This window comes from Trifolium pratense, linkage group LG3 (genome assembly GCF_020283565.1).
Source record: "Trifolium pratense cultivar HEN17-A07 linkage group LG3, ARS_RC_1.1, whole genome shotgun sequence".
In the NCBI taxonomy this organism is placed as follows: Eukaryota; Viridiplantae; Streptophyta; class Magnoliopsida; order Fabales; family Fabaceae; genus Trifolium; species Trifolium pratense.
Genome location: NC_060061.1, coordinates 39,084,829 through 39,109,983, shown reverse-complemented (window position 1 = coordinate 39,109,983; position 25,155 = coordinate 39,084,829). Strand labels below are relative to the sequence as shown.

Here is a 25,155-nt window from a genome sequence, read left to right as displayed (position 1 = left end):
AGTAGCTGGAATGGATTGAGCATGTACTTGAAATTCTTACGAAAGACAAAAATTCTACTAGAGAGAGGTAAAGAAGATCGTGAGATTGCAGTGTCGGGGTTGTCTAAGAGAGAGGCTCAGACTGTTGCACTCGAGGTCCTGAATTCGATCATCAGCTTCATTGTAAACAAAAAATAAATAAAATCAAATATTTAATACAACATTTTCAAATAATTAATTGAATATTTTCTTTGTCTTTTACTTTCACTAGGTATTTATTATGAACAAGTGATTAGGTTTTCTTTGTCTAATGGTGAGGGGTCTAAGTAGTATGCTAGAAGTTAAGGAGTTAGTTTATTTTGTTTATTATTAAGATTGAAATATTATCTGATATGTAGATACTATTTGGTATACGAAAACTAAACGAAAAAAAAATTGAATTTAAATGGTTAATAAATTTCTTTTAAGATGAATTGTTTGGGAGAACTAGAATTCAATATTTTGTAGGAATAATTATTGAACCAATTTTATTTACCTCGTCACCGAATTATATGGATTATTGAAGGGTGATTCCCTAAGAAACAGAGAGTTAATACAAAGAAAAAATAGTATTTGGCATACGGAGAAAAATTATGATTTTTATTAAATAAAAAATAATTATATTTATAAAATTTAAAATTTACATTTTTCATAGGGTGTGTTTGGTAGAGTTTTTGTCTTTCCATTTGAGAAAATTAAATTAATAATTATATTTATAGCTTAATTTTATCAAACAGGACCTTAAAAAATGTTATTTAAATTACTTTTAGGTACATGTGTGTGTAATTTTTATTGTTAGTTTGGCAAACTGTAAAACCAAGCCAACAACCCACGGTGGATTAAAATAAGTAAAAAAAAAAAAAAAACCACGTTGATTAAAAGTTTATGTTTTGTGAAGTTTTTGCAATCAGATCCCACACCAAACAAAACATGAAGCAAACATGCAATTAATAAATCTGAGAATAATTCAATGTTTCCAAATAAGCTAAAAATAGTAGTTTTTAGGTAGAATTAATTTCAGACAAAAAACCAAGCGTATCAAAGCTTATGACCTAATCAAGTTTGATTAACTCGAATATGATTTTAAGGACTCGAATATTTATCATATCATGTGTTTGGCGGTAAGATGATATCAAACAATATATCAATAATAGTCTTGTAATGATGTCCTAGTATATTACCATTAGATTAATATTAACACAGGAAATTAAACTACTCAGTACAAGAACTCACGTACTTGACCATCGTTTCCATTTTCATAAACCTCTTGCTTCAGATTTTTTCTCTTTCACCGAATGTACTGAGGGGACAATTTCTTCACCAAATTAAGGGTTCATGAGCCCCTTTGTAAAGGAAAAGCAATTTTAGAGGGAAATTGAAAAATTAAATGGGAATTTTTATGTTGGTAATTGTAATCAATTTGGGTAATCGTAAATCAATTTTTATGTTGTTTGTTTTTGATGAATTTGAAAAATAAGAATTCACCTATCCTGCTGTGGACGGGATAATTTTAACCCAGCAAAAACTCAGGATAGAAATTACAAAGGAGTAATAGGATATAATTAAGGGAAAAATACACTTACCTCCCTGAAGTCTATCTAAATGTAACAAACACCGTACCCCATCTAGTTTTAAAATAAACACTAACCTCCCTTAAGTTATAATTAAGGAAAATGTTAAACAGTGCCCCGGGTACTGGTTAAACATCTAAAAATAGAAATTCTGTCTCGAAATGCGTGCATTCAATACATCAAAAGTATCAAAAGTTGTCTTTTCAATATTTATTTTATTTTTTATTTTCTTTTTTGGTATGTTTAACAAGTGCCCCGGAGGCACTATTTAGCATGACCCTATAATTAAATACGTAAATATCTCTCTTCTATCTTTAACACCGTTATCTTTCCATTAAAATTAAAATTAAAACATTGTTAGCTTCAAAACAGTTACCAAGTTATTTTTGTAGCTTCCAAAAATTCCACTTTAATTTGGAATCGAATACCTGGTTGGATGATTTTCACTCCAAAAGTTTCATATTTTTTAAGGTTTCCCACAATTTAATCACTTTTTTTATCTCTATTATGGAAGAAAGTGTTGGATAGATGAAAAGTTTATCGTTATTTTGAATACTTAATTGTGTAATTAGCTGCATTAGTACCTAGTTAGATAACCTGATAGTTAGACCCAGTTGTTTCCTTTATTTTCTTTCTTTCTTCCGTACTATATATATAGAATTCTTGATCCATTGAGAGTTTTGAGTTTCCTTTTCTACTAACTTACGAAAACATCATCGACAACGACAAGGGTGTTTGGAAAAGGAATGTGAAATAGTATTGACATTGATTTCATAATTTGGAATGGAGGAATACTTGTGGTGGCCTTGGCGAGGTGGATGTGATAGATTTATTGTCTTTAGCTTTAACAGAGAAAGATTTTGTGTACAACTTATTTGAAGCAAACAAAATGGCAAAGACAAGTTTAGAAAGAGTGCTATGTTTCTGAAGAAAAAGAATAAAAAAGAAATTCAAAGAAAGAAGACGGAAGTTAGATGAAGTAAACAGCAGGGGAGGTTTGTGTTTAATTGTAAAATAGAGGGGGTGTTTGTTATATTTAGGTAGACTTCAGGGGAAGGGGAGGTGAGTGTATTTTTCCTAAAAAAGAGAATAATTTATCATATTTTATTGGTGTATCAAACAAAAAAATTAAAATAAAATATCATATATTTATCATATCATGCTTTCTATCTTGACCATCAAATAGACCCTAAGAGGTCCATAAGTAGAACCAAATATTCTTTCTGGTCACAATTATATATAAGTAAAAAAAAATCATTTTTTATGTTTATTGAAAAAGTAATGTATTTGGTCTATAATATAGACTAGATACATTATTTTTTCAATTAATCTAAGGAGTAGTTTTTTTTACTATAGTAACTGGAGAGAGAATAAGTTATGTTTCATTTGTACTTCAAGTTGATGTATAGTAATGCATGTTGTCTAATGTGTGTTTACCATATTCAAGGTTGAAGGTATTGCTTTCTTATCTTTCGATTAAATGTTTGTTCAAACTATATTAATAAGTTCTCTTTGAGAAGAAGAATTACAAATATAGTTTTTTTTATAGGGTTAAATGTAGTTTTGGCCCCCCAAGTTTTACAATTATTTGATTTTGGCCTCCTACGTTTCAATTGCTTGATTTTATCCCCATACGTTTCACAATTGCTAGATTTTAGCCCCCCAAGTTTCAATTGCTCGATGTTGACCCCTGAAGTTTATCTCATTTTGCATTTGCTAGCCTCCCGTTGACTTTTTTGACTAAAAATTGCTTATGTGACATTTAAAAAATAAAAATAAATAAAATATGTTTTTCAAATTAAAAATATGTTTTAAAATAATAATATTTGCTTTTATAAAAATGTATTAAAATTTAACCTATTTGGGTTGGTGCATTGGTATTGGCTTGGGACCTGAGAGTGTGCTCCTCTTGAGGTCTGAGGTTCGATTCTCTCTAGCGCCAATTTGAGTGGGCTAATTTAGCTTCTTCAAAAAAAATAAAAATGTATTAAAATTTGTTTTTTTAATAAAAGGTTTCTAATTATTTTTTTAAAGAAAAAGTTATTAAAAAATAGTTCATATTTTTCTTTTTACTTTTTTATATAACAAAATTATTTTATAAACTACATATAATGAAAAAAATTGTAATTTATTTTTAAGAAAAAAAAAACAATTTGTCATTTTTTTAAATATAAAAATATTTTTATTTGTTTTTAAATATTTATTTAATTTTAAAATGTCAAATAACCAATTTTTAATAAAAAAAAGTCAACGGGGCTAGCAAATGCAAAAAGGGGTAAATTTCGGAACTAAAATCGAGCAATTGAAACTTGGGGGGCCAAAATCGAGCAATTGTGAAACGTAGAGGTTTAAAATCAAGAAATTGAAACGTGGGGGGCCAAAATCAAGCAATTGTAAAACTTGAGGGGCCAAAACTGCATTTAAGCATTTTTTATACTAAATAAACGATATTCATTCAAATTGATAGAGTATATTGATTTTTTATTTTATTAAAATAGAGGATGTAATACAAATTTTAAATTGATGAATATGTGAACAAACTCACAACATCAATGTTAATAGCATGAATCGGTAAATTGCAGTAGCCTACATAGTATTTGACTATATTGAAGTGTCTAGAATATTCATGTTTCTGGATCTTTAGCATTGATGATATCATAGCCATTGATTTGTATGCACTAGATCGAAGTTAGTCTTTCAACCTAAAACAAATGAACTCCGCACCAAGATGGGAAACAAAATACATTACACTAAGACGAAAATTAAAACAAACAACGCCACACTAATTGGTGCAAAGGTTTCTCACTTTGTCAAGTCTATATCATTATCCGTATCATTCCATGATTTGAGACTGTTTAGCTTGAAAAAATCATCAATACTTGCTGCTTGCATGGAGTAGTGGGTACATGGGTCGTTCCATGCTGATGTCGATTCATTCACCCGAAATCATTAGGACTTCTATTTTGTCTTTTAGGACTAACTAGGAGTTTGTGCGCATAATTGTTCTACGTTGTTTCCTTCGGGTAAGACTTAGTCCTCCTTTGGAATTATCTTATTTTTCTTTTTTATTAATAATATGAGCTATTTGGAGGACCGGGAAGGATAATGATGTCAACATTGTTGGAATATTTATCCTCCCTTTGATATCTAGATTCTCTTAATTTATCAACAAAAAAAAAAGTCACACTAAAACGACAAAATCATTAAGAAATACAAAAGAAACACTAAAGATTGGTACCCTCCATTTATGTAACTATCCATTTACCAAATTCACTTTATTGATAAGGTTAGGGAAGAAGACAGATAGGAACCGCGACGGAATCGGCAGCGCGGCAGTATCAGAGAAATATGCGTAAGAAGAAGAAGAGTTACAATGTTTTCTTTTGATTTTTTATTAAAAAAATATTAATATTTTGGGACTTGATCTCAACCATTGAATATCTTATTTACAATGGCACTCATCCATATGAAGATTACCTGAACTCAACACTAAATATATACTATCATATAATAGAACAAATTAACAAATAGTAATATGCGGGAAGAAGACAGGAACAGCGACAAAATTGGCGGCGCGGCGGCACGTCAGTATCAGAGAAATATGCGGAAGAAGAAGAAGAGTTGCAATGTTTTCTTTTGATTTTTTATTAAAAAATATTAATATTTTGGGACTTGATCTCAGCCATTGAATATCTTATTTACATATGGCACTCATATATACAATCAATGGGCTAAATGAAAATATTATCAAATGAAGATAACCTCAACACTAAATATATACTATCATATAATAGAACAAATTAACAAATAGTAATACTAAAATGCAGATTGAGGCTCACTATCATGCTTGTCTTGTGGGTCATATACTCTAAACACTTCCAACTGTCAATTGAGTCAAGGAAACATATTAGTTTATGTTAATTAATTAATGGAAAATTAAATAAAACATTGAATTATAGTAGGTGTGCACATAAACAGTAAGCATTGGTGTTAATTTTAATTCAAATCAAGCATGGCTTTGATGAAAGTTGTCGTGGCTATTTGAGACATGATTAAGGTGATTTTGTTGGCTTAAAAATTAATGTGGTCTTTTGTTTTGATGTTGTTCCTATGACATTAACAAGAATAATTGAGGTTTTGTACTTTTATAGTCTTCATGTTTCTATCAATCTTTTTGAATTAAAGGTGTTGTTTAAGGGAGACATTGCTTGATTTTTTTGGTATTAAGGAAACATGGAAGTTAATCAACTCCTTTATTGATTCCAAATGAGTGGAACTGCTTTTGGAATTTAAATTAATGATTTTAAAGTTTGTTTTTTACTGTATTTTTTATTTGTTATCATTTTATATGTGCCACCGGTTATCAGAAGATCCGAAAATCATCATATTTTTTAAGCAAACGAGAATATATTAAATAATGTTGGACTGTGAGGGGAACTTTATTAGGTTAGATCAACACATGGAACTAAGAGTAATCACACAAGTAACTTTTAACATCACATTTTTACTCAAAACCTTAAGGCATTAGATTTATGAGTCGTCTCATTTATATGTTGCTCCCCCATCAACTCTTTTTAATCAATGTGGAACTTACTTAACTCACACTTGATATATTTTAATATCTCCTCATGATCTCTCCATGTCTGTGAACCATCCGGATTCTGATTGTTCGATTGCGAGGAGGAGCCTCACATGTGACTTTTTGACTTCACATTTTAACCCAAAATTTTAAGGCATTAGGTTTATGGTCCTCTCAATTATATATTGCTCAAACTTATAGCTTGAAATTTTGTTGGGGGCCTGGAGGAGCTCGTATAAAAATACTCCAAAAAAAATTATGCCATTTTTCATAAGAAAAAGACGACTTATGCTTATGTTTGGTATGAATTTTTCTCGTCCACCTCCAGTGTTTCTTTTCTACCCCTGGATTTCCATTTTTTGCTTTCAGATAAATATTCCAGAACACATTTTTCGATTTTTTTTTTGCCTCGGAAAAAAAACTTCGGAATGTGTTTTCCGAATTTTTTCTGAATTTGAACTAGAAAAACTTCGGAAAACACGTTCCGAAGTTTTTATACAAGGGAAAAAAAAGAAAAAAAATAGGGGGTAAAAAAGAAACACGAGGTGAGAAGAGAAAAATTATTATTGTATGAATGACTGATTTTGCATATGATTTTTTGTTACAATAGTGGTCAAAGGCCCAAAGAGAAAGTGAACAAAACAAAACTTAAATAGATAATATTTTCCAACACCCTCCACTTATTTCATGCGCTATGTTCATTTTTATTTTTATCTCTTCCACTATTTAAGTAATGGATGTTGTAAAAATGAGAAAAAATTTAAATAATGGACTGTGGTCAAATTTAGAGATCTGTGATCACAATCACAGGACTTACCAAGTGGCCAATTTTAATTGGACACTTGTGCGGCCACAACATGACATCGGCCAATCAAAAGGCTTCAAACAATCTATAAATACCCCCTCTTCCTCACTACTTTTATTTTTAATTTTTGTGTTCTATAATGGTTGGGTTTCAACCAATTTTGGATTGTGTTAGGTTGTTACAACAGAGCTGCTCTTGGAGAAGGCTCAACATAGAACATTTTCCAAAAATAAAAAGGTTCATGTGGCTTCTATGGTACTTGCAGTGAGAAGTTCTGGCTAACAGAGTTGTCACAAATTGGTAACTAGTAAGGAAATATAACTTTGGATCATTTTTATGACAAGTAAAAAATTGTGTAAATTGGTAACTAGTAAGCAAATAGAACTTTGGATATTTTTGTGAAAATACCTAGAATTTTGGTATTTTCCTGGTAGAGTATGTGTTTAAATTGTGTTACAATATCATTCCTTATTTCAAGATAACTAATCAGACCACACAAATTTGTGTGGTCCATTCAATTGGCGTCATCAAGATAAGGTAACAACTTCACTTTCATTTTCTCTTCTACAACACTAATTTTATTCTATTCCATGTACTGCATTTCAACATTGCCACCTAAATTTAACAAACTTTGCATTCAATTTCTTTTGGGTCAATCCATTTAATTTTATTATATGCTCATTTATGATGCTGTGAGTCACATTTAAGGTTGAATTCAAAGAACAATGGAGTTGAAAACATTCACCTCACAACCCAACATGACACACTTGTTTCCAAAATTCACATGCTGTGTCAAACCTAGTAATTTCCAACCTTCAAAGCAGAATGATTTTTCATTGAAAATCAGTAGAAGAAATTTGGGGTTGATTCTTAGTAGTGGAGAGTTGATATTTAGGACAAAGAATGCAAATGCATTTGAGTTTGGACTTGTGGCACCTGATCAAACAATTGAAGAGGCACAAAATGAGGTGAGAGTTCATGCACAAGATTTATTGCAAGTTAGAGATTTGTTAGAGTCAGAGTCATGGAAAATAGCACAAAAGGAATTGAGAAGAAGTTCAAAACTTTTGAAGAAGGATATATACACTATAATTCAAAGTAAGCCTGGAAGTGAAAGGCCACTATTAAGGAAGCTCTATTCTACTCTCTTCAACAATGTTACTAGAGTAAGTGCTATACTATAAAAACATCTTTCAAACTAGGACACTTTGTCATGAATAGTTTATTGTTGTTCTACATGTTTGGTTTTGCGGTGGCGAAAATTCATTTTGTTTGAAATTGAGTTGAATATAAAGTGATTTATGCTGGGATACATTAAAATAAAAGCCAGTTAAGCAATTGATGTTAGGCTAAAATTCAATTATGGAGGCAAAATCCACAAATTATAGTTCGAAGTTAGAATTAGCCTATGTTTGGTATACGGGGGACGAGGGTATGTCAGAATCACGGTGATCCGCCGTGATTTTCCAAAAGCTACGGTCTGTAGCTTCCGTAAAATTACGGTGGATCACTGTGATTCTGACATACTCACCGTGATACCAAACATACACTTAGTTCTATAGGCAGAAATCAGAATCAATTCTATTTGAATACATCCAATCATGTTAAAAAGTCGATTCTACACTACATCTCTAGAATCAATTATCTCATGTAAAAGCGAAACCAAACATATACATTGTTGTGTAAGGTGTTATTAATTGATGTTTATTCTTGTTTGGTGAAAAATTATGCAGTTAGATTATGCAGCAAGGGATAAAGATGGACCAGAAGTTCGGCAGCGTTATGAGAACATTGTTGCGGCTGTGAATGACATTCTGTCTAGAATATAATCATACATAAGCAATTATTGATAAGCTTATGTTGAGAACTAGCCAAATTTGCTTGTTTCAAGAGAATGGGAGTATTGTGACGTGGAATCAGAAGTAGCTGAATGAAGAAAAAGGATCATGTTGCATTGAACATGAATTTGGTCATTGAGAGTTACCTAAGAATATATTGAGTGATGGCAAATTGGTGTTCAGCCATAGAGTGTCATAAGGAACTAAAGAAAAATTACAAATGTAGTGATCATAATTTTGGAACAGAATAATCTTAAGCAATTTTTGTACTATTCTTGCTGCAACAAAATAAAACATGCTTTCACCAAGACCTCCTTCCCTCTATAAAACATGCTTTACGGCACTCACACACATTATTGTACACCTTCCGTCCCAATTTTATTTTAAACATACAAATTTAATTCACTTCATCACATGTTCAATACAACAAGGAATAATATCAAAACTATAAAAACTAGCCCAAAAAATGGCCGCCCTAGCAAGAGTATGACTATGAGCAACCATATTCGATTGTCTCCGAACGAACCTAACCTCAAAGTTCACAAAAGAAGACATGATATTAATAATATCAGCAACAATTAAACTAAATTCAGAGTTGCCGTCATGCTTTGTACGAATATAGGTCCAACTATTGCTTGCGAATCGCTCTCAAATTGGACCTGAACAAAACATCTACGTCGAGTTTCCTTCATGGCGTGTAATAAATGTTGGGTTTCAAGTGTGAGTGGTTAAGTCCCACATCGACTATGTATGGGAAGAATGTTGGATTTATAAGAGAGATGACCCATTAACCTAACGTCTTAAGGTTTTGGGTGGAGATGTGGCGTCTCCCTCTCTTGTGGTCCTGGAGCATTGGCCCATTGTTTCTCCCGACCTCCCCCGGACTCCCTAACAAGTGGTATCAGAGCCTAGGTTCGGCTTGGTGGGGGAGCGGGGGGGATCCTGATATGGGAAGAATGTTGAATTTATAAGAGAGATGACCCATTAACCTAATGCCTTAAGGTTTTGGGTTGGGATGTGGCGTCTCCCTCTCTTGTGGTCCTGGAGCATTGACCCATTGTTTCTCGCTTCTGCGTGATACCAGCCAAGTTACCTGTATTATCGCGTAAGCAAGTACCCAATGATGTATCCCTGATTCCCGCAAAAAAGGTTGCGTCAACATTGCACTTTAACCATCCTGAACTTGGTTTTTCCCATTGCAACAAGGTCTGATATGATGAGTGAGGAACATCACTACACTGCAGAATGTGAATAGCATACCAAGTAGGGTTGGGAATAGGCCAGGCGGCCTACAGGCGTCTTCAGCCTGGTCTGTGTAAGCCTAGCCTGTTTATTAAAAATGTTAGGCTTAGGCTTTGAAAAAAGCCTGTTTACATAAATAGGTCAGACTCATGCTTCTAAAAAGCCTACGAAGCCTGATAGGCCGACCTGTTTATATTTAATTATTATTTATATTTATTTATTTTTGCCAAAGAAAAAATATATTATTATTTAATCATATTTGTTATTTTATTAACTTTTAATTATTGTGCTAATCATTTTATTAGCCTTTTCTTAATGTTGAAGAAATTATAAAAATTAAAATGTGAAATAGACTTTTAAAGTCTGTTTAGCCTATTTAAAATGACTATACGGAGACTTTTATGTAACACAAGCTTTTAAATAGGCTACAAGGTCAGGCCAGGCTTTAAAAAGGCTTAGGCCAGGCCAAAATAAATAACATTTGATAGGCCGTAGGCCAGACTCAGGTCTGAAAAAAAATCGTAGACCAGGCTCAGGCCTGTTCCCAACCCTAATACCAAGTACTCAACATATTGAAGAACATGGCTCGGCAGATTGGATCTTTCATTCTAGACTTTACTCATTAGTGATCACTATTTCAAATGCAACGGAGGCTGCAAGAAAAATAAAAAACAATGCAAAAGCAGGGATCACCAACAACAAGTTGAAAAAATTAAAAAGTAAAATAATAGCAATAGTTAAAGGACTTATTTGTTATTTAGAAATCTTTTAAGTTTTGTATTTGTAATAGATAAAGTCTTTTAAGTTTTTTAGATAATAAATCAGTGTTTTTTTAAGTTTTTTATTGTACTCTTCCTTGCAGCTTCCGTTACAGAAACGTTGACATAATCGTTAACTTAGTGAGATGACACTTAACACTGCTTCTTGTTATTTGGAAATCAAAACACAGTGTTCAATGACACTTCACTAAGTGACTTCAGCAATTTTGTAGCGGAAAATAACTTGAAGAATAATGGTGGAATAAATTTAAAAAATTAAAGAACTTATTTATTAACTAAAAAATTAACGGAATTATTATTTTTGACTAACTTAAAGGACTTATTTAATTGATATTTAAATGCACATACAAATATACATAAAATACATAGATAATTTTATATTTTTTTTTAAGAAAGATAATTTTATAAAATTGCCTGCAGATTTTTAATAATTTCATATGACCCACCTCAACTCACCCCAATTTTGCCATTACTTGAAATAACATCTCATGAAATGTTATAAACCATTCAAAGAAATTTTTTATCTTAACACTTTTTATTTTATCAACCTTATAAACAAATTAATCATACTTTAAGCTAAATTATACTCCAGAAACAAGTGGAAATTTTGATTTGAATAAACAACTTTTTCTTGACAAAAAAACATTACTCATTCCATATATGCAATCAGCAATTAGTCTCCGGTGCACGACCTTGACACAAGACCAACATGAAAGTCTATGGTGATAAAAATTCTAAAGTGGTTTTTTTTTTTTTTTTTTTAAATAGCAAATTTTATTAGAAAGCCTCAAATAGGACATGAAATATGCTAAGCGAGGGAACATAATACATAAGGTACAAAAGAAATAACAAGGAGCTAGAAACAAGCCTATTGAAACACCAAAACTAAAGGGCACACCAAAACAAGCCTCCGCAACCAAAAGGAACCACAACACACCACCTAATAGAGGTCCAATAGCTAAAGGGCACTCCACAGTCTCCAGACCACCAAAGAAAACATCAACTTAACCTATGAAGATGCTACTAGACTCTAACTCCCGATTTCAAATCAAAAGTGATCGGCCAATCAGAATCCAAGAAGCAGCTTTGCGAGCCAAAATTGATTGGTTAAACGGTAGCATGAAAACTAGGTAGACAAGTCTCGACTGACAATCTGCCTCCAAGAACAGTCAACACCAACGTGAAATAGACTAAATAAATACAAAAAGACATGCAAATCTCAACGGAACAAAGACTATTGTCAAGTACTAAGTGATAGTATTTCCACACACCCATACCTTATCTTATCTTTATTGGTCCACTATTTCTTTCTATAGGCTGCGCTGGGACGTGCACTGTACTGACAGCGAAGTTTATGTTGTCAAAAAAAATTGTCCACCCCCTTGCTAAAAATAAATAAAATTTAATCATGATTTTTTTTTACAACAATTAAAATTTTATTTAGTTGTATCATACTCAAACAACCCTTTTCTTTCATTACATCATTATATTTTACTTTTTTTTTGGTACAATTACATCATTATATTATATATATATATATTAAATACAATAAATGATGTTTGAAAATAAAATAAAAAATTGATATCAAAGTCAAATGTGTTTTTGTGTTTTTCGAAATATTGAAAAGAATATAAACACACAGTAAATAATGTTTGAAAATATAAAACAAAAAAAAAAACTGATGGTGAAAGTAAAAAAAAAAGTAAATGATGTTTGAAAATTTAAAACAAAAATTGATATCAAAGTCAAATGTGTTTTTGAAATATTGAAAAAAATATAAAATTAAAAAGTAAAATCAGATATAATTAAGAGTAAATTAAACATAAAAGAATTTATTGTAAAAAAAGAAAGTGAATTACACTTAAATTACACTCGCCATCTATGTCGATAAATATACACTCATCTCTCTTTTTTACAAAAAAATATTAAACAAAATTGTACTCCCCTTCTTTAAGAGAAACTTGAAAATTGTACTCAAATGGTTTGAGTTAAGGATGAGAGGAGTTAAGAAGTTAGAAGATCACGGTTTAAATCCTAACGAGGTCACTACTAGAAATTTGGGGTTTTCAGACCGAATTTCAGGCGGATTAGAGATGGATTTCGGACAAATTTTGGACGGAAAGAAGGGTTCAGACAAAATTCGGATGAATGCTGTCACGTCCAAAAAACCCCGTTGCTAATTGAGATCTTCGTCTGAAATCCGTCCGAAATTATTTCAGACAAATTTCAGACGGAATTGGGACAAATATTGCCAACCAAATTTGTCTTACTAATTTCATTTGATTTGAGACGGATAGCAAAACTTTTTTAGATAGATTTCAAACAAAATGCATACTACACTAGTGAAAAATATATAGCCAATATCATATTCATATAGATCAATTAAACCACATAACATCAGTTCCTAAACCAGAAGAAAAAAAATAGGAGACAAATAAACCAGGATCTTTAAAGTAGAACATTTGTATTTTTAAGTTTGGAATAAAGCAAAACAAAGTAGCACAATTAAAGTGCTAGTCACAGCAACAACTCAAGCAACCATACTACTTGTAAGTCAAAACATCACAAACTAACTAAATTCATAAGAGTGTTCATCAATCTATGTCAAAACAAAACTAACTAGAGCCACCTAAAGTGTTGATAATGTAGACTAAAGTCAACAATTGACATTAAAGTTATCACCATTGTTGCTACTAGAGGGAACATGATTCTGATTCAATTCATCTTCTATGGGAGCTCCACTTGCAAAATTTGAAGCATGTTGAGTTTTCCAAATAAAGTAACAAGCATGCTTTCAGTTGATTCAATTCTTTTTTGTTGCGCTTCCAACTTACTTTTTTGCTGTAGATTCTCAAGTTCTTGTTCTTTTACCTTTTCCTGCCACTTAACCAATTCTTGTTCTAGATTTGTTTCTTTGGATGCAAATGAAAAAATTAACACTAACAAAAATTATTAACTTTGACTGTTTTAAAAAAAAAAAAAATTTCGTCCCATTTGTATTAAAATGTACATTTTTTTTCATTTAATAAACACTTCATTTTAATATAATCAAACTTAGAATACATATATTTTTGTTATTTTAAAATATGTAAAACAATGTAAAAATTTAAAAGTAAAAGAGAAATAAACTTATACAATACTATTAAATATATGGTGTCAATATTTTAATATTCAAATAATCAAACTATTTAAATACACACACAAAGCCATCATCACTATTTAAAATCTGTGAAAAAGCAAGTACATGTGATTTTTTTTACCGGTCGGAAATCGACACTTCAATTTGTGGATGTTCTGGTGTATGGATAGGTAGAAGGGAAATAAGCTTGTGTATATTTGACTTGAGTTTCTCCACTTGTGGGACTGAGGTTGAGGATTATACTGTGTGGCAGACAACCCTCAAATCTACTTCAAGCAAAATGGTCAAACATGATAAAACATGCCCTGACAATCAACACGTTTTTATAGCATTTGTATTTGACACTTTTGGTTTTCAAGCACAAGAGGTTGTAGACCTTCTGAAAGGAGTTCAAAGGGTCATGCATAGTAATATTGTGTCGCATAGGTCCATGAATATAATTTTTCAAAGATTAAATTTTGCTATACAAAAAAGTCTAGCAGCACGACTTGTTACATATATATTAAAATATGTAAGTTTGAAAAGAAAGTTGGAAATGGGGATGTAATTTCCCTTATTTTGTTCATTAAAAAAAAAAAAAGAAAGCCATCATAATTTTCTTCTTATATATAGCTCTCCTTTTGTCTTCACTTTACATAAACCAACATAATTTCCTTTCCTCTAAGACCACCTTCAACACACACGACAACAACATGCGACGACAACAACTCAACCTCCTAATAACTACCTTAATCACCTTATTGTGTTCATGGAACCTAACACAAGCTGATCCTCAAACACGTTTAATAAACAAAGGTTGTAGCACATACAACGCAACAAACTTATCAAATTTCTACCAAAATCTAAACGCAACTTTGTTAGACTTAAAATCACAAATAGGAAATGAAAACAAGCATTTTGCAACGGCACAATCAGCTAAAGGAGCAAATCCTGTTTATGCTTTGTTTCAGTGTAGGAATTATCTCTCTAATTCTGATTGTTCAGCTTGTTTCGCTGTTGCCGCTGCACAAATCCGGAATTGCTCCGCTGGTTCCAACGGTGCTCGTGTTATTTATGATGGTTGCTTCCTTAGGTACACCTCCATTCCTCACCCATTCATTCTTTAATTATTTATTTTGGTCAAGCATTCTTTAATTATTATTACTAGTATTACTAGTATATTATGTCATTATATAATATTATTATTCTTATTTGTACCAAAAAAAAAAATTGTTATGATAAGGTTGCAATCTTGAGCGATGTATATTGTATTCACATTCATGCACAAAAGGTCAGATGTTAATCATTCATACACAAAAAATAATTCATTTAGTTAATTATATTATATACTAAGAACAATAATTGATCAAATTATGTTTATTTATTAAATTTAATGTGTGTCCTCGTGCTTTTAGATTATTAGATATGCTTTATTATTTGGTAAAAAAAGAAGATATGTTTTGGCATAATATTATAAGAGTTTTTATGAGGTGCAAATTTCTATAGGTTAATAAATTCAAAATAGTATAAGATTGTATTAAAATTGATGTATTTTATATTAAATATATAATATTTCAATAAATAAATGTAATTTTTTAATAAAAAATTATTACTTTTAGTTCTTTAACATATACCATACATATTGTATATATAATATTGCACATGCAAATAATTTATTCTAATCGGTTATTCTTATTAGTTGTCGGATAAATATCTCCGATTAAAAAAAGCCTTCATGATTATGATGATAGTTTCATTTAATTTAGTCATCAAATATCACTATCACTATTCCTAAAACAACTAAATAACACGTCATGGCGAATTGGAGGAAATAGAAGCAAGAATTGTTTAATGGTTTACGTGACAAAGATATCTGCAGTGCTGCCGGCCGTGCGGTAGGCTTTTCTTTTGTTTTTTATGGATCAAGCTACTAACAAAGCATTCATGAATGTTGTTTAAGAGTTCGTTTCGTTGAGTGGAAAGAAAGTAGAAGGAAAAATAATTACGGAAATTGATGGGTGAACTTGGACTAGTGTTAGTTCAAATTCATCTATCAATTTTCGTAATTTTCCTTCCTTTCCTTTTCTTTCCTTCAAACCAAACAAAGCATATGAGATTTATAAGAAGAAAAGAAAAGTATAATTGATGATACATCTGTTAGACAATATACAACAATTATGCAACGAAGTTAAAAAGTAAAATTTGTTATAAGTGATGTTTTTTATTTTGCTCATTTTAATGTAATACTCCCTCCGTCTCAAATTGCATGACACAGTTGACTGTTTCGCGCATGTCGATACATAACTTTGACAATTAATATTTTTAATTATATTATAGTAAAAATTTGATATTTTGAAAATACTCATCACAAATCCAACAACATCTTATATGCTAATGTTTATTTTTATTAATTAGTAAAAAAATATGATTAAAATAAGATGTTTGAATAGTACAATATAATCAAATATATCATTCAATTTGAGACTCATGAAGTAGTATTTTGGTAAACTTTGGATGAAATATATGTCGACACATTTGACTTTCTATTTTGTTACGACACATATTTGACTTTTTATGTCATGTTTTGTCACGCATCATTGCATCAAAACAAAAATAGTTCTTCTAGTCAAAAATAAAAAATAGTTTTGTTAAAAACAACATTATTTATCTCATAATTATTACCCACTTGCTTAAAAACAACTTTTATCTTTTTAATTTACTTTTATCTTTTTATCTTTTTAGTTGACCCTTGCATGATTTTACTTTACATACGACACGTGGAACCTTAATGTCTAGGTGTGATTATATGGTGCTGACATATGCATATCTACAAAAAACTAGAGGTGGCTTGCCTCAAAATAAAAGATTAATATTAGAAAAAATTACAAGTTCTTTAAGAAGCATGGTATAGAGCTTGGTACAAATTAATAGAAAAATTGATTTTGAAATTTATTGCATGAAAAAGTTGATAGTGACTATAGTATTCACCTTATATAAATATTATACAGCAAATAATATAGTACTAAGTTTGTCTAGCAGTCCAATGAGAATTGACGTTATATTTAGTAGGGAGAATTATGATTCGATTTCTCATAATTGTGATGGGAAAAAGTTGGAATCATTTAATATCATAATTGACCCTCGAATCAGATTAGACGGTCTAATAAACCGAATACCGATGGTGAAGATAATTAAGAACTTATGTAGTGTTTGGTCCGACTTATTTTCAACTTTTTTCCCCACAAAAGTAGAAGTAGCGCCAAACACATTTTTATAATTTTTTTATAAAAGCCCTTAATATGAAAAGTAGCTTAAATTTTGTTCACAAAAACTATAAATAAGTCACTTCTATAGAAGTTACTTTCATCAATTTTTATACATAAGCAATAATTTATTTATTTTATTTTATAAAAAAATCATATAATTTATTCTCATAAAAAATTTATTCATATATAATTTATTCTCATAAAAAATTTACTTTCATCAATAATTTATTTATTTTATAAAAAATCATATAATTTATTCTCATAAAAAATAACAATATAATTTAATTTGAGCTCGCAACCTCTGAATACTATAATGTTTCTACCAATTAAGTTGAACTCACAGCGATGAACAACGTCAATTCTATTAAATAAAAATTAATTTGATACTAATATTAATATTTTATAGATCAGTTATTGATCTGACTTTCCTGACATCCTAATAAAACTTCAAATTACCAACATTCCCTTCTCTAAGAACTGAGAATTAATACCAAAAAAATAATTTATTTTTCTTATCTACATTTCTTTTCACGTTTCTTAAATATTAAAAAAAATAAATAACTTTATATCTCACTTATTGTGTGTATTGTATATATTAACACTTTAATAATTAATAATTTAGAAGAAACTTTAAATAAAATAATAGTTTTTTAGAAATATTTTGTCAAAGTCAAACAATTGTTTTGAAAGTAACTTTTATGTTACAAATTTTTTTAGAAATCCAAACAACTTTTAACTTTTATCGATAAAGTTTCATTTTGTAACTTTAAGTTGAAAGTAACTTATAAGTAGAAAAAAAGTCCGGCCAAACGCAACCTTAATCTTGTAACTTTCTCCGTTTGGATTGATGGTACATAACGGAATGGAACATAATAGAATGGAGTGGAGCGGAACAGAATGAAACACAAATTACGTTCCATTGTTTGGATATTCAATGATGGAATGGAACAAAATTACCACTCCATCGTTTGGGAAGTAAACAGAATGAAATAAATTATAACATTTTTATTCCAATTTTACCCTTATTTTAAAACAATAAACTATAAGTAATAACTCCAATTCACTTTCATAAAAAAAATATAAAAAGAGCTTCTGCATATTATATTATTTGTTCTTTATTCTCAATATTGTGATTGATGAAGTAGGAAAGAGCACTCATGCTGGAAGCTATAATATACATTGTTGTTATCGTAAGGGAAATTGTATGATACCTACTTCCATCATCCATCACAAAAGTTATTTTTTTACAAAGAACTAGCATCCTTAAGTGCATGGTAGGTAGTGTGGTATGGTCACGATACTAGTTGGTATTGTCATCATGGTTCTGGCATATATGGTGAAGCACTACTAATTCTATTTTGAACGATGCAATGAAATGCTGTAATACAAAAGGGATATTTTGGTCATTAAAAATTTAATAGGTTGCATTCCATCCTATACACCTCAAATTGGAGGGGAAGAAAAATGAAGAAAAGGGATGGAATAGAATGGAATGTATTCCACTAGTTAGGAACCCGTGCAACGCACGGGCGAGGACGATTAAATACATCACTTAGACAATTGTGTTTTTTTTATAAAAAAGACATAATAATATAATTGTTGTTATACTTAGAACATAAATCAACAAACAAACATCTTCCATTTTTAAACCCTACAATTTCTTCTATACAAAGTTGTTTCCATAGATTGAGATAACTTGAAATTCCTTCCCTTCAGTATCCATATGGGACACTCCCCGTGTTTTGTGTCAATAAACTGTCACTTTTAAAACCTAAAATTTTTTCTATACAAAATTGTTTCCATAGATTGAGATAACTTGAAATTCATTCCCTTCAGCATCTATATGGGACACTCTCCGTGTTTTGTGTCAATAAACTTTCACTTTAAAAACCTACAATTTATTCTATTGCCTACTACTCTTTAACTATCAATGGTATTTCGTTTTGTTTTCTTCATTTCAAATCAAGGATACTGCCTATTGCCTACTACTCTTTGGTCCTTTTCAAAGTGAATGTTTACACTGTACCAAAGAAATTTTTCCAAAATAGAAATATGCTAACTTTTACATATAACTGGATATATAACTAATCCATTAATTTCAGAAAGAAAAAGAAATTTAAAATTAAGACAAAACTATGTTTCACTTACCTCATTTTCTTGGTGTTTTTATGTTTGTAGACTTATAAGTTATATTTATATCTATTAAAAGATAATATACTTGTAATCCTACACTACACTACAAAAAAGAAAAGAAAAACGTCAGTACTTCTATGTTTTTCTCACATATTAATATGTTCTTTTGGTGAGGATGTGGTATGAGAGGCAGTAGTTCTCAAATATTTTGTGCAGAAATTAAGCATACTTCTTAGATAATAGAAATGGAAATGTACTTCTTCAAATATTCTTCAATGTACTTGTTAAGAAATATAATGAAGTTATTACTACAACTAAGGTTACATAATTCACTTTTTGTCTGACGGTATTTCATAGTTGACTTGTGTCAGGTTATCTGTCATGAATCAAAGTCAAAACCTCACAAAATAGAATAAATTAGAGCAATCTAATGACTTGTGTCATTCTAAGCCAATGCAGGTTATAATTTAAAAGTATGGAATAAATACACCTGATCCTTATAACAAAGGACACATTAAAGGAGAGCACACTTATGTCAAGTAGCCACAACACTACCACCAAATCAAGTATAAAGTATCATGTATATGCCTAAACTTAATGGATCATAAACAAATTTTATTAAATGTGCAAGTTTAATGGATCTGAAACACTTTGGTCCATTTTTATTCAATCATAAATCTGATCATCCAAAAAATCACACAAACATAAAAATAAATAAATGGAATTAGGAACACCAATTAAAGTAAACATTGAATCAAGGAATTAGAAAAACAATTATTATAGCAAAATATTTAAACAATAATTTAGAAAATTAAAAAACATACCTGCTTCATTTGGATACTTCTCCAGCCGTGAAAATTGCAGAAACCCCATGTATTTACATACCTTAATGAAAGGGCACATTTAATTAGTCATGAAATTCAAAGCAAAAAAAAACGTAATAAAAAATCATGAAATCCAAGGCAAGAACAAAAATAGAAAATTACGGGGAAAGAACAGCTCCCCCAAATTCATATAATACGGTTAAATGACATACCTTTTTTCTCAAGCAGCAATCTCTGATTGTACATGAAGAAGAAGAAAAAAAAAACACGATGTGAGGAATGAAGAAGCATCATCATCGTAAATTGAAGAACAAAAATAGAATAGATCTGGAATTCAAAAATAAATATGAATCTGTAAATCAAAAAACGAAAAATGGATCTGAAGTGCATACCTTCGTTGCAGTCGTGTTCTCTGCTTCATGAGAAGAGAACTTGAAATCAATGAGAAAGAAAATGACGGCAGCGAAGGTGTTGGTGGTGGTGAAGATATCAGAGAGGATGAGAGAGAGCTGATGAGAGAAGAATTGAAATCCATGAGAAAGAAAGTGAGTTATGATATTGAAGAGAGGGAGAATTTGAAATTTGAAATTGATTCCAACCTAATTGAAGTTTTTGTATTCTAGCTTGCAAATCTGCCGTGAAAGGGACAGTTCTTCTGCTTCTTTGTTTTTTTTGTTTGGCTGAAGCTTTTCTTCTTTCAAGGACTGGGCTTTGCTGGGCCATATTGTGTTGGACTCAATGTATTTGGCCCAAAATCGCAGAACAGAATAGGAGGGAAAAACAATTCAAAATATTGCCCAGAAGAAGTAAAGTTTTTGGCATTTTGTCCAGCAAGAATTTGTTATGAGTGCCTGTGAGCTTGACACTTGTCAAAACTTTCCTTAAAGCTGAGTTCAATTTGTGTAGTTGTAAAGATTGTGTTCCACTCCATTCCATTAAATTTTAAATATCCAAACAATGGAACCTCATTATATACCACTCCATTCCATTCCATTCCACCTTATTCCATTAATCCAAACATATATAGCCTTAAAGTTTCGACTTTCGAGTTGTAAAATGATTTTAGTGTCACTTTAATTAATCATGTTAGGTGTTAGATATAATTGATTCTGCCTAATATTAGAAGCATTGAAATGTTGTAAGGTATGAGAGCAATGGATTCTTCGACCAAACAACTCTACCTGGCAACAGTGTTCTTTGTGGAACCAAAACAGCAAATGGAGCCACTACTTTTAATGCAGCTGCACAACAACTACTATTGGATCTACAAACAGCAACACCAAAAATTCCTGGTTTCTTTGCAGCTACCAAAACACCAGTTGCTGGAAATGCAATCTATGCTATTGCACAATGTGCTGAAACAGTTACTGAAAGTGGTTGTTTAGATTGCTTAACTGTTGGATTCACCAACATACAAGGTTGTTTTCCTAATACAGATGGTGAAGCATTTGATGCTGGTTGTTTTATGAGATACTCAGAGAAATCTTTCTTTGCTGATAATCAAACCATTGATATCACACCCTTCTTGAAACAAGGTAAAATTTGGATGTTTTCTTTATTTACTTGGATTTTAGATGAAGAGTGAATAGGTAAATTGGTTCTCGAAATTGTATGCATTGGTAAAATAGTCTATTATTTCTGCTAATAGGTAAATATATCGTCAAAATTATGAAATGTCATTCAAAATGGTTAATCTGTTAGAGACTATGACGTGACATATTACTAAGTGTGTTTTCTTATCTTGCAGCAAGTTCAAGTAAGAAGGGAGCAATTATTGGTGGTGTTGTTGGAGGTGTAGTCCTTGTTCTGATCCTCCTTGTACTATTTGTTTGGCTTAGGCTCAAGAAGAAACCCAAGAGACGTCGTAGAGGTGACATATTTTGGAAAATCATTCAATCCATGATCATGATTTCTTCCACAAGAACACAAGATTATCAAACTACCATTTTCAAGAGACTTTTCTATTTAATGTTTACAAGATTTTCAAACCCCTAGTTTGCAAATTTTAGTTCAATGACTATACAATGAATGTGAATAAATTAACATCATAGTTCATTTACTTTTCAAGAGAGTCATGAGATTTCTAATTATGTTTTCCTTATCAGGTGACATATTGGGAGCAACTGAGTTAAGAGGTCCGGTTACTTACCGGTATAATGATTTGAAGTCTGCAACAAAAAATTTTAGTGATGAAAATAAATTAGGAGAAGGAGGTTTTGGAGATGTATACAAGGTATTATGTAAGCATGATTTTGTCTGAATTGATGATAAGTGCAGAAAAAATTGTTATAGCTATTATCTCTTTTACATAAATATTGCTTTTAAGATTAAGAAAATAATTATTAATGGTCATTTGTATTGATGATTCGACAATTATGGTACAGGGCACTTTAAAAAATGGTAATGTAGTAGCTGTCAAGAAATTGATTTTAGGCCATTCCGGAAAGATGGATGAACAATTTGAAAGTGAAGTGAAGCTTATAAGTAATGTTCATCACAGGAATTTAGTTCGACTTCTCGGATGTTGTAGTAAAGGCCAAGAGAGAATCCTTGTTTATGAATACATGGCAAACAACAGCCTTGACAAATTCTTATTTGGTACAAGATCATGTCAATCTTCCTATTGAATCAACTTATGAATGTGTAATTTTCTTTTACACGACAGTGTATACAAATTAAATCCATTTAATTTTGGTAACAGGTGAAAAGAAGGGTTCCCTGAACTGGATGCAAAGGTATGATATAATTTTAGGCACGGCAAGAGGTTTGGCCTATCTGCACGAGGATTTCCATGTTTGCATTATACATAGGGATATAAAGACTGGCAACATTCTCTTAGACGATGATCTTCAGCCTAAAATTGCTGATTTTGGGTTGGCAAGGCTTTTACCAGAAGATCAATCTCATCTTAGCACAAGATTTGCAGGAACATTGTAAGTCCAAATGATTACTTTTATAAAGATGTAGTTGACATAAAAAGAATCTAATTTTAATGTTACATTCTTTTATCAACTATGCTAGGGGATACACTGCACCAGAATATGCAATACATGGTCAGTTATCAGTGAAGGCTGATGCCTACAGTTTTGGTGTTGTAGTCCTAGAAATCATAAGTGGCCAAAAGAGCAGTGAGTTGAGGGAAGATGCTGATGGTGAATTCCTTCTTCAAAGGGTAAGCAATTTCTCTTTTTACTTTTAAAGAACAAAACCCTACCTTAGTTTCAATTTGCTTTATCAGTATCTTATGTCGATAACAAACTGAACCCAATCAATAAATACACTCTAAATTCTAAGATGGTATCAGAGCCTCCTCCACAATCCGCTAGGGCACCTGCTATCAATTTCTGATCGGGCCATCCACCATTTATATACGCCTCCCAAGTCCAATAGCGCTGAGCGCGAGGGTGTGTGTTAAGAAGTCTCACATTGCGAAATGGTCTGAATATATGTTTATAAAGTAGAGTCAATCCTCAATTTACAATGACGATTTTGTAGGGTTGAGTTATGCCTAATCTAAATTCTAAAAAATACGAATCCTTAATGTTGTGTATCTATTTTGAACATGAACCCTATATCAAATTCCGATATACTACAATATTTGAAGACAGAAACATGTTCTCGAACCGAATAGATCTTTAGTTGATTTAGAATGAGTGTCATTTTTCTTTTTCACATTTTTTGTGCAGGCATGGAAACTATACGAGGTAGATAGACACTTGGAGTTAGTTGACAAGACATTGAACCCTAGTGACTATGATGCAGAAGAAGTGAAAAAAGTTATAGCAATTGCTTTACTTTGCACTCAAGCAACAGCTTCTACAAGACCAACTATGTCTGAAATAGTAGTTCTATTCAAAAGCAAGAACTTTGTGGAGCATATGAAACCAACTATGCCTGTCTTTGTTAACTCTAACTTGAGGCCTCAGAGTCGGACAGACACATCTACCTCGACTGCTTCTTCTACATCTAATGCTACTGTTTCCACTTCTATATTATCAGCTAGATGAATATATTGAATTGGAGCATGGATGTCAAGTTAAGGGATTTGAGGTTTATAAAGGGAAAAAAATAAGAGGGTTTTTTCTCCAAGAATTGTTAAAACTTGTACATTTTTTTTTATATACAAATACTAAGTATATTGTGAAACTGTACTAATGAGATGCTATTTCATGTAAAAGAATGGCTACTGAGATGCTTATTTGTTTAATTGAAAAGAATTGATGATTTTGTTGAAAATGATGCACTTTAGTTAAGAGGGGATTGGCTTGTACAAGAGATCTTCACTGTATGGTTCTTATTTTGCCGCTAACCTGCTGTTGTTATAAGGAATCTGTCTTGCTGGTAAAGAAGCTGCTTTTGTTATAACAACGTGTTCCCTAGATTAATGTTGTTCTGCTCTTGTGTTTATGGAATAAAACCTGCAAAGAAAGATAAAAGGAAAAATAATAATTTGATCTGAGACGTGCTGAAGCACTGTCCTCAAGGATTTATCTGCGGTTATGCGCAAATCCCCTAAGATTTAACAGACCTTCTCAATGAGGTAACAGAACTAGCAAAAATTTGTAACAGATTGATGTTAAAACTCAGAGATACAATATGTGAGGGAAGGATATAATGAAACAATAGGGTCTGGTTTTGAGAATGAGTGAGTTTTTAGTACTACACACTGTTTCTGCGTATATAAGGTCAAGTGGCTTCTTTCTCCTTTTGAACGTTATAGACATCTTAAGTGGCTATTAAGATTAGGATTTGTTGGTTACAAAACAAAGAGAATAATCATGATTACGATGATGAACAGTTGTTGCTTAACATGAGAATAAAAACGTACAATTACTTTTGAAATAAATCATTAATTATCATTATGATTATAATGAAACAATAATAATAATACAACAAAGTTGATTCTCACGTGATAGTAGCTTGATAAAAAAGACTCAATTCTAATCCCTATCTACAGGGTTACAGAAACTCAATCCTAAATT

At 31.1% G+C, this 25,155-nt stretch overlaps 2 protein-coding genes across 3 annotated transcripts; both read left to right on the top strand.

Annotated features, from left to right (window-relative positions):
• Nucleotides 1-7,356: 7,356 nt before the first annotated feature.
• On the top strand, nt 7,357-9,119 carry LOC123918839 (psbQ-like protein 3, chloroplastic). The gene is made up of 3 exons (XM_045970998.1): nt 7,357-7,510; nt 7,682-8,139; nt 8,707-9,119. Exons 2-3 carry the CDS (start codon nt 7,699-7,701, stop codon nt 8,800-8,802), a joined length of 537 nt encoding a protein of 178 aa, XP_045826954.1. The 5' UTR covers nt 7,357-7,510; nt 7,682-7,698; the 3' UTR covers nt 8,803-9,119.
• Nucleotides 9,120-12,082: 2,963 nt separating this feature from the next.
• Nucleotides 12,083-24,409, top strand: LOC123915706 (cold-responsive protein kinase 1-like). Of its 2 annotated transcripts, XM_045966912.1 has the most exons (9): nt 12,083-12,101; nt 14,615-15,043; nt 21,317-21,708; nt 21,921-22,043; nt 22,279-22,406; nt 22,558-22,771; nt 22,875-23,106; nt 23,195-23,345; nt 23,860-24,409. In XM_045966912.1, exons 2-9 carry the CDS (start codon nt 14,664-14,666, stop codon nt 24,178-24,180), a joined length of 1,941 nt encoding a protein of 646 aa, XP_045822868.1. In that variant the 5' UTR covers nt 12,083-12,101; nt 14,615-14,663; the 3' UTR covers nt 24,181-24,409. The 2 variants fall into 2 exon arrangements, with proteins under 2 accessions (XP_045822868.1, XP_045822867.1); XM_045966911.1 differs by lacking the exon at nt 12,083-12,101 and having other exon boundaries at nt 14,525-15,043.
• Nucleotides 24,410-25,155: the final 746 nt, after the last annotated feature.

Bases quoted from the DNA above. Each gene is read 5' to 3' on its own strand.
- LOC123915706 (XM_045966912.1), top strand. From the start codon at position 14,664: ATGCGACGACAACAACTCAACCTCCTAATAACTACCTTAATCACCTTA. The intron at 22,044-22,278 runs GTGACATATTTT...TTTCCTTATCAG, and splicing joins ACCCAAGAGACGTCGTAGAG to GTGACATATTGGGAGCAACT. The intron at 23,107-23,194 runs GTAAGTCCAAAT...CAACTATGCTAG, and splicing joins ACAAGATTTGCAGGAACATT to GGGATACACTGCACCAGAAT.
- LOC123918839 (XM_045970998.1), top strand. From the start codon at position 7,699: ATGGAGTTGAAAACATTCACCTCACAACCCAACATGACACACTTGTTT. The intron at 8,140-8,706 runs GTAAGTGCTATA...AAAATTATGCAG, and splicing joins TCTTCAACAATGTTACTAGA to TTAGATTATGCAGCAAGGGA.